General features: G+C 45.5%; 3 protein-coding genes across 13 annotated transcripts in view; 2 read left to right on the top strand and 1 right to left on the bottom strand.

Moving 5' to 3' along the window:
• The window catches only part of GABRA5 (gamma-aminobutyric acid type A receptor subunit alpha5), a 56,489-nt gene extending 47,021 nt beyond the window's left edge, over nt 1-9,468 (top strand). For all 6 annotated transcript variants that reach the window (XM_065075271.1, XM_065075279.1, XM_065075315.1 and 3 more), the window contains 3 exons: nt 5,385-5,537; nt 6,922-7,133; nt 7,931-9,468. In XM_065075271.1, the coding sequence (XP_064931343.1) occupies nt 5,385-5,537; nt 6,922-7,133; nt 7,931-8,233 (668 nt within the window). In that variant the 3' untranslated portion in view covers nt 8,234-9,468. The remainder of the gene's footprint in view (nt 1-5,384; nt 5,538-6,921; nt 7,134-7,930) is intronic.
• On the bottom strand, nt 6,193-19,235 carry LOC110358850 (serine/arginine repetitive matrix protein 1-like). Of its 5 annotated transcripts, none has more exons than XR_010475078.1 (4): nt 15,255-16,076; nt 15,059-15,146; nt 7,976-14,785; nt 6,193-6,420 (listed from the first exon to the last, which is right to left on the bottom strand). XR_010475078.1 is itself a non-coding variant. In XM_065075341.1 (3 exons), the coding sequence occupies exons 1-3, from the start codon at nt 15,614-15,616 to the stop codon at nt 14,633-14,635; spliced, it is 603 nt and encodes a 200-aa protein (XP_064931413.1). In that variant the 5' UTR covers nt 15,617-16,076; the 3' UTR covers nt 6,921-14,632. The 5 variants fall into 5 exon arrangements, 1 of the variants encoding a protein (XP_064931413.1); XR_010475087.1 differs by lacking the exons at nt 6,193-6,420; nt 15,255-16,076 and adding exons at nt 16,121-16,366; nt 18,323-19,233 and having other exon boundaries at nt 6,921-14,785; XR_010475080.1 differs by lacking the exons at nt 6,193-6,420; nt 15,255-16,076 and adding exons at nt 16,121-16,369; nt 18,323-19,229 and having other exon boundaries at nt 6,921-14,785.
• The window catches only part of GABRG3 (gamma-aminobutyric acid type A receptor subunit gamma3), a 348,523-nt gene continuing 344,065 nt past the window's right edge, over nt 16,345-20,802 (top strand). The window contains exons 1-2 of one of the 2 annotated variants that reach the window (XM_065075325.1): nt 16,345-17,437; nt 18,341-18,396. In XM_065075325.1, the coding sequence (XP_064931397.1) occupies nt 18,344-18,396 (53 nt within the window). In that variant the 5' untranslated portion in view covers nt 16,345-17,437; nt 18,341-18,343. Of the gene's footprint in view, nt 17,438-17,603; nt 18,397-20,802 lie in introns of those variants that run through there. The other variant, XM_065075329.1, reaches the window with a different exon arrangement.

Genomic DNA, 20,802 nt, shown 5'->3' with positions numbered 1-20,802 from the left:
AGCGCTATCGCTGGCTTATTTCCCTGTGGGAGGAACCACTGCGGGAGGCAAACACCACCCACGCATTTGATCCATTTCGATCATCGCTTTAAAATGATTTGCTTGATGAAACCACAGCAGGGAGGGAACGGAGGGCAGGTGGGGGCTGTGGCGTGGCTCTGCAGCGTGTCCGGGGGACCACGTGGCTGGAGAGGAGGTGCAAAGCCCGAGGATTCCCATTTCCTCCCTGGGCTGCAAGCGGAGGCGCCAGATGTGGCAGCATTAGGGAGGCAAAGAAGCTTTAATCCCAGGCCGGGAACCCACGTGAACCGTGCCCCCCCGCTTCTTAAGGCTCCCACGCAAGGGCAGCCCTGGGTGCACACTGGTGGGGGGACCCCCAGGGGGGTCGAGGCCAGGACAGGGGTCACGTGGGCTTGGCAGGATGGGAGCTTAACCAGGTTACACAATGCACTCGTCTAGAGAACATTAATGGCATCCAGCGTGGGGCGAAGCGAAACAGCCTGCCGGGAAGGGAAAGGAGATTTCCAGCTCTGGTGGTAGCATGGGACGTGTGGTAGAGAAAGAGGACAGCCTGTAGTAGCATGGCAGGGAGAAATTCCTGCTGGTAAAGCACAATGGAGTCTTCTGGTGATGCGCTGTGTCCCTGCTGAAAAATGACAGGTTCTGAGCTGAACACAGGATTGTAGAGGACAAGATATAGATCGGGTTAGGAAGCTGTTACTGTCCGCAGGAAATTTAGGAGATGTAAAAACAGGTACACCTACACTTGCACACAATGTTAGTTGGACCAAAACATGAAGGCACATAAGGCTTTCTGCTCAAACTGTCCCAACATGGCAAATAAAGAGGGGGCAGCTGAGTTTGCTGCTTGCTCTCCAAACAGGACACAAAGTGAGGGGAAGCTTTCCTTGGGCACAGGGGAGCAACCACACACAACCACCATCTCCATCCTATAGAGCTTCACCCCTTTGCCCACTTCAGGAGACAAAACTGTTGGTAAAGCAAAGATATTTAAAGTCAAAGTAAGTGTATAGACAGAGCAGCCACCACTGCAGAAAAAGGACAAATACACTATCTCCCATTAAAGAACAAAGACCCTTTTTTCCTTACCAGTTTACCATCATAGCCGCGTTGTTTTCTGCAATGAACGGCAGCTCCCCTCTCGCTTTCATTGTTGCCAAGAAGAAGATCCAGAGGATGTGCTGGGACATCTCCTACAAGCTCGTCCTGCTCCTCAGAGCAAGAAAACCATCCAGCCCAGGCTGTGAGTGCTCCAGCGTGTCAGCTCCAGGCTGCTTCCAGCTTGTAGCTTTGCGTGTGAAAGCTCCTTGTAGTCCTCAGCCCAAGGAAACAGGAGACCCTCCAGACAAATGCCAAAGTTTCTGCCCAGTTACGACCTCCCTGCTGTATCCTAAGATTTAGGCTAATAAATGCTTGTTTTCCAACATCAAGATTTTATATTAATGTCCCGGGTTACATCTGGGCTGGCTGGATTCTGATTGCATGGTGGATCACAAAGAGCAGGACACAGATTGTAACCAGGGATTAGCAAAATACAAAAATCCGATTTTGCACAGGGAAAGCATCAGTCAGCGGTGGATTTTCTGGACTTCATCAAGCTCATAGGAGGCCAGTAATCAGGGTTACTTATGAACGGCTATCTAAGGCATTTCTTCTTTTTATGGAATTGATGAACATGAAAAAGAAAACCCAAATACCTATTGCACAAATGCAAGTGCTTGGATCTTTTATGGGTTTTTGACACACGGTCAAACTATACAGCTCCTGCAGTTGCATAGGCAAAATGTTTGTGTATGTCATAGAACATTTATGCTCTCCTCTCTAGCAGACTTTTTTATATTTTTAATGGAAATACTGGTCCTGCACCAATCCCTTGGGATTCTGCTGATTTTGTAGGCAGGCTGCGAAGTTTAGCTGTTTTCTCAGAAGAGATATCCTGGCAATTCTAATTCACTAACCAGTCTTGAAACTGGGAACGTTTTAGCCATGCCACAGAAAATAGCTCTGACATGTGCCACCTGTTTGGATTTTTTTTTTTTTTTTTTTTGCTAATATCCCCAAATGTCATTCCCCCAAAAGAGGAGATATTTGACTACTCACACTGCTTCCAACAGGCCCAACTTCTGTTAAGTCCTGGTGGTGCAAGTTCTGAAAACAATCAGATAGGGAATTTGGGTCCAAGTGCATCTCGCTGCTTTCTGCAAATGGTTGCCCAGTTCTGTTCTCCATACCCAGAATCTCTCATCACTAACTTAGGATCTGCAGTGCCACAAACCAAAACAAAAACCCACTCTTTTATCTTCTGCCAGCTGGAGCCTGAGCTCTGAAATATCCAAAGCTGAAATAATTGAAGCAGCATTCAGCCCTTCATTTTGCACCAAATAATTCTGATTTTTCCTTGAAATGAATCTTTCCCATGCATTACTATAACAAGGATGCAGGCACTTCTCAGGGGCCAAAATATTCTGCATGTCAGCGTGGTCAGGGACTGCGGTATCACAGACCTAACACCAGGATCTTGCCAGAACGATTATTGATACACCTGAGTCCAGGTACATCCAATAAACAAACAAGTGTATCCAGTAAACAAGTAAGTCCATCCTCTGTAGAGGACTAATAGAGTCCAATACTCTATTGAATCCCAGAATAATGTCAGTGGAAGAATGTGTGTGAGATCCTGTAAAATTTGTAAGCATGATTTCCAGAACTCTGTTATCTAGATAACAAAACCAATACTGTAGCAGCTTTTAAAGCATAAAAAAACACTTAAGACCAGCAGTAGCACAGTAGCATAGCTCTGTGAAGAAATGCAGCCATTCCTGCTCTAGGTCTTTTCATTAGTGCTAAATTTGTTATTTAAGTGCTACATAAATCTATAACAAAAATTAGCTCTTGCTCAAGAAAGCTTATGGCCTAAGGATAAACAGTGGCCTTACAGAAGTAAAAGGGAGTTTCGCCACTCCATCAGAACCAGATTTTTTTCTATATAAACAAAAGGCTAGCTCAGGCAGCTTTTAGCTTTACTTTAAGCAGTGGTCCCAGGGCATTAAAAACCAAGGGCATTAAAAAACAAGTGGTGGGGTTTTCTTAAGCCCTAAGTCTGCTGGAAAAAGCATTCCTAGTATAGGCATTTTTTGAAAGCGACAGCATGTAGGAAGTCAGAGAAGGTATCCGTGGGAAAATAAGCAAGTACAAAACTAAGGTGATATCATTATTTTACTGGAGACGAGCTTTGATAGGTTAAAGACAATGATAAGGTAAAAATCAACTGCGGAGGGCCATCAAAATGTAGGCATTCATTTTTTGCATTTAGAAAAGGAAGAAAATTAAGGATCCTGTTGCTCTGCTGAAGCTGTGTAGATTTTTTTTTATTCAGGCTCTGAAAGCATATTGTCAAAATCAATAATGCACATCGTCACTCCTTAGTGAGCAGGGAAACTGTGACTCAAATACATCCCAGTGCAGCAGCAACCCAGAGGTAGATTACAGGCACGTAGACCCTGCTGCTCCTGGCATATTTTATGGGTAATCCACAAACTGAATGCTCCTAAATAAAGAGCGAGTGGGGTTCCTCCTGAGACCACAGCATGTTCAGCTTCCCTGGTTCAAAATTACACTAAATGAAGGGAATTAGACGTTGCTTCACAGGGATTTTCTCCCCAGTTTCAGACCGTTCCCTGTCCATCTCTACATCCCTCTTCAGGGAACTGTTTCACCAGAAAAATCAGGTTCCAGAGGAAAGTCATAAAGATTGAGGCAGGCTGTTAGGTAAGAAATTTCTGTGCTATTCCAGTCTTTCTTTTTAAAATCCTCAGCATAAAAAAGGTCTGTAAACTTCATCCAGAATAACAGAGCTTCTCTACTGTAACATAGCAGTGCAGCTATACCTGCAAAAGCCCTTTCACTGCAGACCTGTTCTCTGCTAATTAGCCATATTGTCACTTAGAAATAATCTGCCAAATCTAACTGCTTAGCAATTCTGGCTGCAGCTCAACTCAGGCTATTCACTCAAGGCAGAATCAGTCTGTTATGTATTTTCCTTTTGTGGCTGGTCTATAGAGACTAGCAGTCAAGTCTTGCAACAGACATTATAGCTACATAATTTTATTCTTGGAGGAAAATATATCTTTCAGAACAGGCATTACTCTGATTCGTCAGTACCCAGCTGAATGATGCATGCTTTTAAATTAATTTTATATCAATATGAGTGGAAATCTGTTAGGGCTTAAAGGGGTTGGTTGTTGTTTTTTTTCTTACATTTTGTCTTTTATTCTTACATTTTGTTTTTACTCTTATTTTTCTAAGAGGCAAATAGTAACCTTTTTTTAGCTAGAAAGATTTTGGCCCTGTGGAGCACTTACCGTCAATGAATAGCCTTCAGTAACAACTATATGGTTTTACAGGAACAGTGTGAAAGAACCAATTAAGTTTTTATTTTTTCTGAAACATTAGGGAAGGTGACAGCTGGTCTGTCAATTTTGCAGTGCATTTTTTTAGGCTTTTATTGAAATTCAGAGGACCTGACAAAAGCCAGATTAAGGCAATGCTGTGCATTTGGCATATAAGAAAGACATGGAATTTAGCACTGCTGTGGCAGCTTTCAACGAATTCTCCATGCAGGCAGTACAATACTCATTCCACAACTGAACAAGACATGGCACAACATCTATCCAGAACCAGATTTTCTTTCCAAGGGCTAAGGTGTACCAAATTCTAGGACAACTGCATGCACTAGAAGGATTTTTTTTTCTGGAGGAACAATTTAATGGGTTTTGGTACTGAGCTCAACACGACCTCCCAGGACCCATGTGCAAAGCTGCAATTTGTGCAGCACCAACACTAGGACAGGCAGTCCCTGAAGTGCGGTGCAGGAGTGTCTGGACCTGTTCTCATTCTTGAAAACTGATGGCTTGGCAGTAACAGTTGCCCTAATCAGATTAAGTCCTGTGGCTAAATCAGGTTTATAAGAGTAGATAGACTTAATAGTTGCTCTGGTAAGACAATTTGTAGGACTAAGTCAAAAACAGGCAGCACTCAGGCAGTTGCCCAGATTTTTTAACCCTGTGAACATCAAGATGTCCCAGGTGCATAAAGGGACCTCAGCTTTTCAGTGCAGTTAGGAGCAGTCAGTCACCTTGTGCTTTTGGGACTGACTGTGAAGACTAACAGGATCTAGCAGCACCTCTGTCTCAAGTCCTGGTTTTCCACAGCATAGAAATCCAGACATTTTTCATGCAATTAAGAATGGCTGAGTAGTATCCTCAAATTGGGGCGGGGGGAGGGAAGATGGAACTGACCTCCTTGCATCCCTCAATGAGTAAGCTTCCCTTATTTTACTCATATGCACATCTTTCTCCTTCTAGGCGAATATACTATTATGACAGCCCACTTTCACCTGAAAAGAAAAATTGGATATTTTGTCATCCAGACGTACCTTCCTTGCATCATGACTGTGATCTTATCACAAGTGTCGTTTTGGCTAAACAGAGAATCTGTTCCTGCTAGGACAGTTTTTGGTGAGTATCCCCTTTTCTCCCAGCACATGAGATGGGACGATCTGGCTTGTGGAAGTGATTTGCTGTAACAAAACCACAGTGCACTAGTGCTTATTTCTTCTTGAGATGTTCTAGATGTTCCATTGTTCTCTTCCAGTTTAAACTCAAAATCCATTTAAAAATGCTGTCTGGGCTTGTTTTGTAAAGTTATGCCAGAAATTTCTCAAGAGCTGATTATGTGAAAGTAAAGGACAGAGGAATCAGATTAGTGTGATTTGTGTTTTGTTTGTTTGTTTTTTTCCACTTGGGTTAAATACTGGATGGTTTAGAACAAAAAGCCCCACACATTATTGTATTAAGTGTATACTCTAGCTAAGCATTTGAAACACATTTAACTTCAAGACATTTTGTTTATCTGTGTTTTAAGATGTTTATCTGGGAAAACCACGTAGAGGTTAATTAGCGACAATTATTTCTGTTACCATCAAACAAATTAATATGATTTTGCATTTAGAAAATGTATATTTACTACAGAAGTTGTCATGGAAAAATCCTTCGGGGTCTCTTAAGTTATTGATTTATCACTAGAAGATTGAAGAAAATAAATACAGTCTTAAGTGAAGGATAATGAAATCCAAAATTTTCACTAGATAAAAAATGAGACAAGCAGGAACAGTTTATTAGATAAAACTTTGTTCAGCCGTTCTTAAAAGAATATTTCTTCCATACTGAAGTCAGTCAACAGCTTTGATCAAAAAGCAGTTCAGCAAGCTGTATGGGGACAATACAGGTTCCAGCATCATTTTATTGACTGGAGGTACCCATTCTAGGTTTACAAAGCTATAACTGAGTTGAGGACATCCTTCCACAGATGAAAATAGTGGCAGCTCTGTCATTTACTGGCCTATGGAAAAGGAGGCGCTACAGTCAAGGAAATCAATGACAGCCAACAATTTTGCATATAAAATCTCCATGTGAAAAAAACATAAAACCAGTAATCCCACTTTATTATAGCAGCTAGTGCTAAATGGGTTGCTCACTGATTTTGTAACATGCTACTTCACATTCTATACATACCGTGCATCAGTGTACAGGGATAAAATACCAGTAAGCTTTTGGTTTATGTGACAGCTGGGTTTGTGTTATCCTTAAAATACTTATTTAGATATATGATAATTAGAGATAACCAGAACACCACAGAAGCAAACACCTGAGGGTAGAGGCTTGTATTTTTTCTTGGCGAGCAAAGTGTCTTGCTCTTTCAGACCATAATATGCAAACACTGACTGAGTCCATGTGACGTTCTTAGGTCTTGTGCTGGATTGGAGCCTGCTCATAACCCATTAGGGATCTCATAAGTGCCTCCAAACTGATCTCTGCCTAATTTTTTTTCCCTTCTTTACAGGAGTAACAACAGTGCTCACCATGACCACCTTAAGTATCAGTGCCCGTAACTCTTTGCCAAAAGTGGCCTACGCTACTGCAATGGACTGGTTTATAGCTGTCTGCTATGCCTTTGTATTTTCCGCATTGATTGAATTTGCAACAGTCAACTATTTTACCAAGAGGAGTTGGGCATGGGATGGCAAAAAAGCCCTGGAAGCAGCTAAAATCAAGGTGCTTACCTTACATGTTTTTAATACCTAGAATAAAAAGTGAGTACTCAGCATAGTGCAAACTACTGAATAGACAATTTTCAGCTTCTTTGTGAAAAATGTATTTAATTACCTGATGACATACTTTCACCTTCCTATAGAGGAATAGTGGCAAGGAAATAAGCTGCCTTCTCTTCATGGAGATAGACTGTCAGTTTCTACCGTCTGTATGGAGTGGACTGTTTTCAGAAGAATATAAGGCACAGGATTTCAGTGACCAGCCTTCTGATAATCGCAGTTATATACCGTGAAACATACCTCTGCAGAGCATTCCCTATGCGCTCTCCCAGATAAATGACAAAGCTCACATTGAACTCTGTGAGCCAGGGTCCCACCACAGTATCCCAAATAAAAAAAAAGACAAAAGAGCGGGAAGCAGGCAGGGGCAATGAGCCCTCCACCACGCTCCTTGCTGCAGCCAGGAGGGCGAGGTTTGTGTCTTGGCAGCTGCCTGTGAGGCAGGAACCTCTGCAGGTGCTGAACCACGTTGCCCTGACAAAAGAAACTGCTAATGCACACGCCAGGTGGGATCTGGGTCCATTCAGCTGCTCTTAGCTTTCTCTGGCATCAGGGAAAGTTTAGCCTGAGTAAGGCTATAAAACTGAGGCAGAAACAGCTGTTTGCGAGTCAAGGTCAGAATAGCCAACAGGCATTCGTTGGCATGATTGATTACAGTGCTTAAATTTTTGGGTTAATATCTTGAGAATGCGTTTCCACTTTCTGTACCTGTGGTCTAATGATTTGTTCTTTATGCTGCAGAAAAAAGAGCGTGATTTGCTGGGAAATAAATCAACTAATACTTACAGCACTGGGAAGATGACCCCCGCACCAAACATGCCAAAGGACTCAGCCCCATCTGTCATCTCAAATGCTGCATCTGCTCCAGTGAAGTCTGCAGAAGAAAAGCCCGCTGAAAGCAAAAAGACTTACAACAGCATCAGTAAGATTGACAAAATGTCCCGGATAATTTTTCCAGTGCTGTTTGGAACTTTTAACTTAGTTTACTGGGCCACATATCTGAATAGGGAGCCTGTTATTAAAGGTGCCAATTCTCCAAAATAAACTAAAGGACTCTTAAAGCCACATGTGAGCCATACTTACAAAGCAGATGCTACCAAGGAAAATTTGAGATCCAGATGACTTTCTACATTTGGGCAATATTCTTCAGGAAGTTTTTTGCATGTTTAATAATATGTACAAATAATATTGCCTTGATTGTTTCTACATGTAACCTCAGATGTTTCAGAGACTATTATATTACTTACAGCAACAGATCTTTATAAAAGATCAGAAGACATTGAACATGGCTTCTTTGCTGCTGAGTATCTTGCATTGATAGTTTACAAATAAAATAAGTTATATTTTTTAACTGTTCAAGTGTACTACATATCGTGGTTTTTATACTTCAGATGTACAGTCATATAAATGTAGGCTTAACCTATATTTTACAGAAGAGCTCCACTATTGTCATCTGATAAGTTACTGAGTAACGCCAGTTGTAAATGTGCCAAATTACTAAGCATAGGGCTATGTTCGAGTACCTTTACTGGTTATACGTAGTGCATTACTCCACAGATAAAACTCTTCAGCCCAGTTTTCATTGGAAGTTAATACAATACAGTAAATCCTAATGGGGCTATGCTGCATTTTCACTGCTTGAGCCTCTAGCTTACAGTGAAGTAACATAGGAAGCAGAATGCTACTTGTGTAAATAAAGGTGGTGGAATCTTGCCCTTAAAAGAAAATATGTGATTTGTTTGGATTTTGCATTCCAAGGAATTTTCTCAAATTATTCTCAGTATTTATTCTAAAAATTAGAGATATATTGCATGAAATGAACATAGATTAGGAACATACTTGTACAAATAAAACTTTTAACAACAGCTGTAGGCATTTTTAATTAGGGTAAAGTAAATGATGTTTGGACATTTTCCCAAGAAGAAGATTGTGTTACATTAGCAGAGATTAACAGTAAAGAATTACAGTAATTCTGCAATCATTATTACTTGTTTCCCACAGTCAAAACCAATCAGCCCACACCAAGAAGTGTGATCAGAAAAAAAGATGTGCTTCATGACAGCAAGGTGTTTCAGTGACAATATTGACAGGAAGGTCTTTGTACTGTCCATCTGAAACTTTTCTATAAAAAACGCCTTGCTGCTGCCAATGTGTTTTGCTTTCACAATGAATGAGAAAATGCAATCTGAGTTTTCAGCTCTTTCCTCTTGGCATCCTTTCCTTGTTCCAGAAGCTTTTGTAATTTAATCTTAATGTTTAAATAAAAAATGCATTCAACATTTGATTGTACAGTGTCATTCTTACACTGGTTATCCTGTTAGAGAGACCAATCACCACAAGAGCTGAAAGAATTAACTGCACAGTACACATGCATGCACTTGATCCTGTGTGTACATTACACGTCCTCACTGTTGCCCAGAAATGTATATACTGAGTGAATACAGTGAATTGGGATGTTTCAGAATTAGATGCTATTTTGCTATGGAACATCAGCCCCATGTTCTGTTCAAGGCAAAGGGTTTGTGCTTCCCTTTGAGCTGAGAGCCTCGTCCAGGACTGAGGAGCTGACTGGGTTTCTTTGTCACCTTCATTCCTAAACATTGCCAACAAAAAAAATCTCACACATCTATTCCTTTTTGAAGTTTCTTGTTTTATGCTGTGGAATTAGAAGTTTTCAGTTCTCAGTGACCACAGGGAAGCCATGGGACTGAGCAGGTGAATGGAAACTGGTGAAGAGGAGCAAGGGGGGGACATGCCCATCTGTTAGTTAGAACGTTATCCTGAGCCAAGGTGGGGATTTGAATCTCTGTTTTCATGTAGGCTTCCCATGTGACTTTGAGCAGCCACACACCTCCTTGTTTGTCATTTCTTAGTTTTAAAAAGTGTGATAATGGTATTTGAATGCCATGAATCCAGGTCTTTGGGGATCAAAACCAGTGAAAATTTGCAGAGCCACCTGGATGGCAAATCTTCCTACAGCTCTATGGGTATGTACTGCATCCAGCTCTGGAGCCCTCAGTACAAGAAAGATGTGGACCTGTTGGAGAGGGGCCAGAAGAGGAGACAAAAATGATCATAGGGCTGGAACAGGTCTGCTGTGAGGACAGTCTGAGAGAGTTGGGGTTGTTCAGCCTGGTGAAGAGAAGGTTCTGGGCACACCTTATTGTGGCCTTTCAGTACTTAGAAGAGGCCTATAAGAAGGATGGGGACAGACTTTGCTGCACAGCCCGTAATGATAGGACAAGGGGCAATGGTTTTAAACTAGAATTCAGGCTAGACATGCAGAAGAAAGTGGTGAGACACTGGGACAGGTTTCCCAGAGAGGCGGTAGATGGGAGACATTCCCTGGAGACATTCCAGGCCAGGCTGGACAGGACTCTGAGCAACCTGATCTAGTTGAAGATGTCCCTGCTCGTTGCAGGGAGGTTGGACTAGATGACCTTTGATGGGCCCTTCCAAACTAAACTATTCTATGATTCTATTTGTTTTCTTGCATGTGGGTTATTCTCACAAACAGATGAGAGCCAATAAGATCTCACCAAGTACAGCAGGGATGCAGTGCAAAGAATTTCACACATGCTGCATTGGGCATCCCCAGCGATTCACTCACTGAGAACCTCCAAAACAGCTAAAACACCTGGCAGCTGTCAGAGGGGAGAAAATCTTTCCACATGTGCAACACAGACCCTCTCAGCTGCAACCTCTTCTGCCTCTTCCTATGACCACAGAGATGTACCATGAATGAAGTACTGGGCTTCTGGAGGTTGAACATCCAGTCAAGGAGAGGTGAGCCTAATCTGCTGCCAGGACTAGCAAACACAACAACCACTCTTAGTCAGGGTGTGGACACTTGGGGAACTTTCCTTCTAATCTTTTGGTGTGAATGTATATTCCACCTGTGGCAAGGCAAAGTGACCATGAAATGAATGGTGTGGTAGGGTCCTGCTGTTAATCACTGAGGGATGTTGCCTGCAGCCCTATGGATGAATGTTTGCTCACTGTCCTCAACTCTTTTCCTGTGGTTGATGGTGACAGGGCATGCCATTGACACTCGTGGCAGATGGATGTGTGCTGGGTATCACATCTGGACAAGGCTTCTTCCTAGGAATCAGTTTACCAACAGCTGGCTATTTCTAGTCTCACCAGAATGACAGATTAGATATAACTCTTGAAACATCAGTGACACAGCACAATGCATCAAACCAATCCTGCTCAGCTAGGTGTCTGAGGATGATGGGTGGGCTGATGAAGATGCATCAGGAAACAGTCCACATGCTGACTTCTTTTATTTTTTATCCCATGTGTACATATGCTACCATGGTTTTGGCAGGTATGAATCAGTGCTTGTAAGGTCAATTCTCTTGCCAGCCATTCTTGCAGCCTACAGGTGGCAAAGACTCAAACTTTTTTATCACACATCATTATTTATTATAATATTTGCAATTGCAAAGTTGGATTCTATTCAATACAAACATTACTTAACACTTCTTCCCCTCAGATATCAGACATCTAAGTTACATGAAAAAGACAGTGGTTTCAGCTTTCTTTTTTCCATGGGAAGATTAGGTATTTGTATGATTTTAAAATAAAAACAGTTACTGAACAGCAATGTTCCAAATATTAAGGAACTAAGTGGACAATTACTGACTAAAGCCAGTTTCTGTGGGTTTAAGTTCAGTCTGGAGCATGGGGTTTTTGCTCAGTTCTGTAAATAGGTTCTGATAGACTGTATCAGGTTCCTGAGATGCTGATTGCTAGAGACTTGAGGAGTACTAGGGAGGAGTATCATATATGCATCTTCTGTTCCTCTTATTCTTAAAAAAAAAAATCTGCTTCTGGCCACTTTCAGACAAAGGATATTGTGCTATCCAGACCTTTATCCTGACCCCATACTAGCTACTCAACATACCTTCTTCTGCAAAAGAAGCCTGGAGTGCAGGAATGACCCTTAGGCCACAGAGTACTTGTGAAAGTGGCACCAGAGTGTTTCAGAGACAATATGGAGGCTGTATGTACTATGCTGTTGAAAACTATGAGCAATCCACAACCTTCCAGAGGATACCATGCACGGAAAATAGACGTCTGAATACACAGGAATCCCAAAACAAGAAAGAGAGAGAATCACAAGAAGTTGCTTTTCGTTTCCCTCAAACTTCCATGAAAAGCCTCCAGTGTGAGGCTTTTCTCTACACAAATAGGAAACTCAGAGCTATCTTTACGGCATCTTCTCCAGAGCCATTCTGTTTGCCCTGGAAGGTTTTCCATGGTTGTTTTATTTGCTTATGCCCAAGTCTGACTCTTACCCTGAAGGGCTGAGCATAACTTTCTGGTCTCTATTGCAGGACTCAGTGTCAAGACCTCTAAATCTGACCAGTTTCACTTACATTAAGAGGCTCCTTGTTTCCACTGAATATGGAACTACCTGGAAATGGTAGAGTGGCATGGTTGGAGGATCAAGTCCTTTGCTTTACTTTGGTAAACAGTTTATTGGCATTTACCTGATGTGTAGAAGATGTAATAATTTCCTTCCAAAGGTATATGACACCACAGACATTTTATACATAAATCACTTCCAGTCATATAGACTGTCACTTTCTATGTTTGATAGTAAAGGCAGAAAATAATTACAGTTCATTCTGTTACCGTGGATTTGCTAAACCAGGCTGAAGTTTCCTGAAAAAACCATCTATCTTATGTTTCTCAGAGAATCCCACACACTGCTAATCCTTGCTGAGAACTGCAATGATAGAAGAAGAAGTAGACATCTCCAAGCATGTGGTCCTGCTTGAGCAGTAGGTGTTGTCCCATGGTTTGGGAGATGCTTCAACAAGCTGATCAGTTCCAGGCTGGAATACTTAAATGCCACTGCCTCACACTACACAACACCTAACAATTTAAATCCCTCTGTAGTCAGTGGAACTGTTTGTGTGGGAGACCATTACTCATCAATGGCATCTGAACTGTGGGAGATGGGAGCATTTCCCAGATCCTGGCTCAAAGTAAACACCTTGGCCTTGGCTTGCTCCAGGCTGTGGCTGTATCTGGATGTGCATCAACCTCCTCTGGTTTCCCCTGGAAGGACTTTGGGCCTTCAGGAGTGGGGTTAGCTGTGTCACTGTCCCCAGTATGAGGGAGCTGGGACCCTGCGGGGCACATCTACTTGACAGCTTAGTCATGGCAAAAGACAATAATAAATAGAAATTGCTTGTCATGGGGTTTTTCCTGTATGCTTTCATGAAAAAAAAAAAAAAAGAGTTGAAAAGTTTATTATTATACAACAATTCAGCGCTGAAGAGTAAGTGCATGCAGTTCTACTGCCAAATTTCCTCACTTGCGCCCATTAAGAATGAAAGAACAAGTCAAACACAATGGAAAAGGGTTTTTTTTCTGATATTTGAGCTGTGCCAGCTTACTTCAAGGATGAATTTAGGCAACAATATATTTTCTAAAGCTTAGCCCTCTTCTGTTGTCTTGAATTACATTACACTTTTTTTTTTTTTTCTTTTTTTCTAAATGGAATATGCCCCCTGTGGAATAACTAAACATATTTGTACAAAACTAAGAAATGATTTTATGAGGTAATCTTGTATTTAAAACATTCTTGCTGAATGTATAAATTAAACTTTCAAGAAAACTGAATGAAACCCCTTTGCTATTCAGTTTATGCAGACAAGATGAATGTAGCACTTGCACAGCTATTTTTTTTTAAATCTGAAGATAATGTTCTTTGTAATAAGGATATATGTCTCCTAACACCCTTGCTCCTCAAATTGGAATTGACACCGAAATGTTCAGAGGAACCTAGATTATTCTAAAGGAGTGTTTGATCAAATTGCTTGAATTCCTTCTGGCTTTTTATATGTTGTTGTGTCACTACAAACACTTAAATATGGCCATTACATGGTGACATTCTCAGATGACATCCTCGCCTTACCAGTTTTACTTCTTCTGCTGTTTTGTTATGGACATTTATTTAATTTTGGAAAAGACAGAAAGAATGAAATTTAGATTTTATGAAGCCCAAAGGACTTCTGAAGGATTCTCCTAGGATTATCACTAATTTAGACCCAATGTTAAGTGTCCCATTCTGTGCTGCATTATTTGCCTTTTCATTGCCATCCTCAAAAGCAATTATCACTTCTCACAGTCTTCATGTCTTAAAAGTTGCTGTTTAAATTGGCCCTGGCTAAAAACAAAGTGAAAAGGAAATTAAAGCATGTTGATTGAAGATACCAACTCATTTCAGTTAGATGAATTTGAAGAGTTTTTGAGAAATACAGATCGTTTCCAATGTACCAGTCCGACCATGATAGGTTGCATATGTAGGTGGGAAAAATCGGCATACCACATATAAGACAAAAAATAACGCTTAACAGTAACAAATGCTGGGACCAGCCACTCACAACAGTCTTGGCTTCAGTGAATCTGAGTTCAGTTCCTCCTTCACTGCAGGCCGGTGTTACTGATGTTCTCAGAACAACTGCTGAGGGGGTCCGTCTGGCACCAGCAGTGCACGTCTGCCCCCAGTGCCCATGGTTCTGCCAGCAAGTGTACACAAAGCTGCTGAAGAGCTGCAACACGGCCCGTTTTATTTTGCTAGAGAATATAAACATTTTAGTATAATTACAGGGTATGATAAAATGTTCTTTTGTTAAGACATGTGCTGGATAATCATGATCCTTACCTGAAAACACAATTTGAAAATGTAAGGCAGAGTGTGTGCTTAAGAGAAAAGCATGTGTGTATGAAGACAAAAAGTAGAAATGACTGAAGGGTGAGGTATAATAAAGAGTGGTGCTAAAGTATTTCTTTGGCATTAACACATAACGCACTGCAGACAACAGAAGGAAGAAAATCTTAAAACATCACCTTTTCTTTTTCCTTACAGCCTGAAGAGAAGGAGGCAATAACTAATGAACCATAAAGCTCCACTCGAGCCTTGGGGCTTGCTGTCACGCTGCAAGTGAAGAACAGAGTAGTCAGTTTAACCCTGGGAGGGTTTTCCCGGAGGTCTGGGTGACTCGATGGACACACACACAGAGCACCGGTAACAGCACACGCTCACCGAAAAGGGGTAACCGAGCGCTCCGCCGCTGGCTGGAGGCGGCGGGAGACACAAAACCCTGTCCCGCCCGGTCTCCCCGCACTTCCCGGAGCCGCCGCCAGAGGACCCCGTCGCCGCGGCAGGAGGCGGTGACGACGGGCCGGGGGTGGTGGGCAGGGGGTGAGGCGGAGCGGCGCCGGGCGGAGCCGCCGCTGAGGAGAGGCCAGCCCCGGCCGAGAGGAGAGGGGGCCAGGGGTCCTCTCGGCGCTGGGCTGCTGAGCGCTCGGTTCCCCGTCCGGAGAGACGGCGCCAGACCCGGGCTCGCCATCTCCCTTTGCAAGTCGCTGCCGGTGTGTCTCTGGGCATTTTTGCCACAGTACCATCGGCCTACTTATGCCGCCCACCCGGGCGGTGGCAGAGGGGAGGCGGCTTCTGCCGCGATCCGGCCGTCCCCACCTCAAACCGGTTCCGGCAGAGCACCCCTGGCCAGGGTATCCGCAGCCCGCTCCGCCCGGGACGGCGGCGACAGGCGCTGCAGCATCTCCCTAGCAGTTAGCTGGGCTCCCCGGTGGGGGCGCCGGGGCCGGGATAGGCTCTTACTTATTCGACTTGAGTGTCTGTGCGTGAATACACATATTTTTATACGGGTGGCCAGCGCGGGGGTAGCCGGCGAAACCCCCGCTCTGTGCGGAGGGCGCTTCCCGTCCTTGATTTCTAAACATGCAGGCACTGCCAGCCGGGGTGCAGGTGTCGCGACTTCGGAGTGATGTTTCCATAAGCACCAGCCTGCAGAAAACATGCGAGTGCCTGGAAACGCTCTTGGAGGTAGCGAGCTGCGGTGCAGCAGTGCCGGCGGAAGCGCGGAGCCCGGTGTCGCCAGAACTCACCGGCACCGGCGGCTCCCCCGCTCGCCCTGTCTCGCCTCCCGCACGCCTCACAGCGCTGGTGCTTCTGCAAACTTCGCCTCGGCGGATCACCGTGCTCCTTAACCAGGGGAAAAGAGAACTTCCACACAGCGATGTCTGGTGACATCCGGGCAAACCCCGGGCTCCTGCCGCCCCTCACATTCGCTTTGATGTTCCGGCCGTTATTTTCTCAAGGCAGCGGGCGGTCTGGAGTCCACATGTATTTCTCTGCTGGCGACGGAAAAGAGCGCGAGTCTTGTTATAAGTGATTATTAGCAATTCACAGTAACTGCAATTAGCCGAAGTCAACAGGAAAGAACTGCTGTATAATCTAGTAAAGAGACGTTTAGGTTGAGAAAAAAAATAAAGTGCATGACTCGAAATTAATTGCCTGGCTCGCAGCGGATTTTCCCTAAGCTGTCTCATTCCTTCAGTAAATAACTTCAGGAACAGAACTCTATCTAGCCAGCTCTTCTAGGCATCATGTAGGAGTTATTTTAAAAACAAGATTGCATCTTCCAGCATAACTTTTTTTTTTTTAATGGAATGTCATAATTTAAAAAGACTCTCTCAGAACTTGCAAATTATGTCTAAGGGAGAAGGAAGCAAAGATTTCCGAGATTTCTGATCACAGTAAAACGATCAGTCCTTGTACCTCTAGCATAGCTTTGTCTTTCCAGATTACCATCATGTCAGTGAAATTTTGTAATTTCCGATTCTGAAAGCATAGGGTAATGTTTCTATTACCATGATGCCTGGCGCAAAGCTCCACACACCTGGAGAGAGTTGAAGTCGCTAAAAATTACATCTCTGCTGTTCTTGGTGGAGTAGAAAGACACATAATGTCCAGACCCAAAATATTTCTGCCCTGACTACACTTGGCTGCCGTCACATTTCCGAGTTCTGACAGCAGAACATCCTCATTTATTCTAATGTACCCAATATACACATAAATCCATGTAGCTGGGTCTAGTGTATCTCTCTCTTCTCTATGTACACATTCTACATGCGTACTTTATACATATACATGTTTATCCATGCATTCGTACAGTGCATGTAAACTTCTGTATACGTACAGCTAGATACAGAGGCATATACAAACACGCTGCGTTGTGCATGCTTGTCTGTCTGTGGAAGACTGTACTGTTAGTCCCTCTCTCTAGCCGCACTGATTACATGGATCTGCGTCTATATGTACATCGGAATGCCCGTGGTTCCGACCACCTCGAGACCAGAAACAGCATCGACCCCTCTAGCTCCGTCTGAAGAGAGCACCACCGTCGGGGCCCCATTTGGCAAGTGAGTGAGATGTTTAAGGGTAGGAGCAAGCCCCAACACAGCGAGGGGAAGCGGCCGCCGCAGCCCCCTCGGAGCCTCCCCCTCGGAGGCATCGGGCTGGTGATGGCGAGGAGAAATCCCCGCTTGCGGCCGGAGCCTGACTGCGGCTGCCGCGTTTGCTGCCCCCCCCACCTCCCGTGTGCGTGTGTGTGTGTGTGTGTGTGTACGCCCGCCGGGGCGGGGGCAAGGTTCACTTCCCGGCTCCCCTCCTTGTCGGCGAGGCGGGTACCTGTTGGGCAGGGACCGGGGGCGAGGTGCTCCCCGATGTGGGGCGGCCCCCGGCAGCCGGTGCCGCGCTACAGGGCTGGCCGCGGGCGAGGCGCTCCGCAGGGGAGGCGAGGTGCGTCCCTTCCCCCCTGCCCCAGCCCTCCCTCCGCCCGGCCCGGCCCACCCCGCCCCGCTGCACCCGCGGCCCGGCCGGGCCCGGGCTCCGCCGCGCTGTGCACAGCCCGGGGGGCACGGCCAGCGCCAGCCGGGGGAGCGGGAGGGGACGCGCCGCTGCTCCCGGCAACTGATTGCAAGAAGGAGGAAGCGCGGCAGCTCCGTGCCCGCTGAACACCTGTCAGACCGTGGAGCCTGATTTATACCTGGCCCTGGCAGGCTCTCCGCTGGGGATATCCCCCTCGTTCCCCCTTTTTTTTTTCTTTTTTTTTTTTTTTTTTCCCTTCCTTCCTTCTTTTTCGCCTCCCCCCTCCCTTCCTGGAGCGGTGTGAAAGGGGGTATTTTCTTCAGGGTATAAAGCTGAGATTACGGAGGAAGAGAAGCTCAGAGCTTCACCTCATTGCCTCATTCTCCCTTTCATGTGAACATCCTGCAACATTTCCTTCATCCTGCCGCACCTCTCACCTGGCCGGCGCTGCCCAGATCATGTCCGCTAAGCTCCTGCCGGTTTTCTTCCTCCTCTCAGTGTTTCACGCCTGGTAAGTCTGCACTTCCCTCGCCTCCCCCCACCCACCCCGTCTTCTCACCTCCTCGCACCGGGGCTTGCGGGCTGAAGTCCCGCTCGCCAGAGTTTGCAAAATACTCGGCGCCCGGGAAGGACAGCGAGCTCTTTCTCCCCACTCCCCCGCGCTGTGCCGGGGCTTTATTTCCAAACGCGGGTTCCCCCGCTCCCTCCCCGGTACCCGCCCGGCTCCCCGGACAGCTGCAGCCCCGCTGCCAGAGCTGCCGGCGCGGCGGCCCCGCTGCTGCTCCTCCCGGACCCAGAGGTCGCCCGCAGGGGCTCTGTCCCGAGCCGGCCCGGCAGAAAGTTTTCCCGCTCCGGCGGCTGCCAGGGCCGGGCACCCAACGGGATGGCGACTGGCTCTGCCCGGGCTACCCTTACGGCAGCAGTCGGCCAGCAGCCCCGGCTTCCTTCCGCGCCCCGTCCCTCCGGGCTCCGCGGTAGGAGGGCGGTAGGAGGGCGAGGGGGCAGCTGCGGGAAACAACAGCCCAGGGGCTGGGACCAGCTGTGGGTGCTGGCAGGTGCCCTGGTGCCGGAGGGGGGCGGCGGCTTCTGCCGTTCATCACTGCGCCTGCAGCGTTAACTTCCGCGGAGGGGGGCTGGGAGGGGCGCTTGTGGCGAGCCGGGCCGGGCCGGGGAACCCCCCGGTACCTGCCTCAGGGGCTGTAAGGGTCACCCAGGCGGGGCTCCAGTAACGGCGGGCGATGAGGGGCCAGAGGGGGTCAGCCGGCAGGTGCAGCTGTGACCTTCTGGACCCGGCTCACCTTCGGTCCCGGTGGTTGTCCAGGGTACCAGGAAGGGCCCCCATCGCATAACCCAGGCTAAGGGGTCACCTCAGCGCTCCCCTGCAGGATCTGCCACGAACCGGGCTGTAGGTGTGCTCAGCAGCCCTTCCCTTCCCTTCCCTTCCCTTCCCTTCCCTTCCCTTCCCTTCCCTTCCCTTCCCTTCCCTTCCCTTCCCTTCCCTTCCCTTCCCTTCCCTTCCCTTCCCTTCCCTTCCCTTCCCTTCCCTTCCCTTCCCTTTATTGACTATGTTCTCCTCAGCAGTGGCCTGCCCCACACCCAAGTGGCATCTTTCTGCCAGATGTCCACAGGAACTAAAGGCTGCTTCATGTCAACCCCCAGAGCAGGTCTTGGACACATACTCTTTCCCCACAACCTGTCAGTGTTTTCTAGCCTTCCTCCGGTGCAGTTTATGCACTGCCTCCTCTCTGCCTTCTCACAGGATCAAAATTAGCGGCCCCTGAGGAGTCTGGGGAAGGTGTGCAGCCCTTCTACCTCCCCAGTTTGAGAATGGTTTGCCATCATCCCACACTTGTTTCTGTGGATAGCAGGAATATGCTGAGAATTTGACAGTCACCAGTAAGGCTACAGGTGAAAATGCAACCTTAAGTGCCTTCAAGGAGCCTAATTGAGTAGAGGCAAGCAAGGGAAGTGAAATAACTAACTCTTGAGAAAATCAAAACGTCTTAAAAATATGCATCTAGTGTATTAGTCTGATTCACTGTGAAACTCCTCACACCCCCAGTCTTCATCTAGAAAGTAGGTAGGAATTTATATCATCTGGAAATACTTTCTAGGAAACAAGCTGCTAGAGGAAAAGGATTTAAAAGGTCTGTCAATACTTAGAATGTTGCTAGTGACTGGTTTTAAAGAAGCAGCTCCCTGAAATTGAAATCCCGATTCTACCTGAACTCAGTTCTCATTTCCACACGCAGTCTGAATGCCTCCAGCAAAGTTGTGGTGGGTGCAGCAGAAAAAGATCTATGATTTGTGCTTCCTTCCTATTGGCAATCCATCACCAGTGCAGGGTTTCAGCTCCGAAATATCAACCATGTATGTTTGGAGATGGTGCCTCCTTTGAGAACAGTTCTGTAACTGCAGTATTAAGACATAGAGCTTATCATGAATCTGGGGGGGGGGGGGGGGGGAAACCCACCCAAATTCCTCCCAGGGTGCTTTAATGCTCATTGGATGAATTACACAAAAAAAAAAGTCCAAGTTTTAAAAAATTGTAGCTCACTAACAGAGAAGGAATATTAATCTATTCCAAATTTTCCCTAAGTTTTCTCTACTTTTGCAACTTGGTTATAGAAGCTCTCTCTGTAGAAAATTCTCAGGGGCTATGTTTCAAAATCATTTTTATACAGAAATTGTACCTAGAGCACTCACAATTTGTGAGGTCATGTTAAGTGATTCATGGCTAATCCTTAGGGGTGTATTGGCTGTAGAGCAGTTTCAATTAAAAGTTTCATTAAATGCTCGAACGGTGCTCTGCAAGCAATGTTGAAGGTTGATGATGCTTTGTGATTAATTTTTTATGACTGTATTATTTTTTTTTTTCTGTTACTATAAAGTGTCTGTTAAGTCTTCTGGACATCTG

This window comes from Columba livia, chromosome 1 (assembly GCF_036013475.1).
Source record: "Columba livia isolate bColLiv1 breed racing homer chromosome 1, bColLiv1.pat.W.v2, whole genome shotgun sequence".
Taxonomy (NCBI): Eukaryota; Metazoa; Chordata; class Aves; order Columbiformes; family Columbidae; genus Columba; species Columba livia.
This window is presented reverse-complemented; position numbering and strand designations above follow the sequence as displayed.

What these genes read in the sequence shown, in the direction of transcription:
- LOC110358850 (XM_065075341.1), bottom strand. Translation starts at nt 15,616, where the DNA reads ATGGTACTGTGGCAAAAATGCCCAGAGACACACCGGCAGCGACTTGCA. An exon ending in CGCTCGGTTACCCCTTTTCG is followed by an intron (nt 15,147 to 15,254) that starts GTGAGCGTGTGC and finishes CTTCACTTGCAG; the next exon opens with CGTGACAGCAAGCCCCAAGG. An exon ending in GCTGTAAGGAAAAAGAAAAG is followed by an intron (nt 14,786 to 15,058) that starts GTGATGTTTTAA and finishes TATATTCTCTAG; the next exon opens with CAAAATAAAACGGGCCGTGT.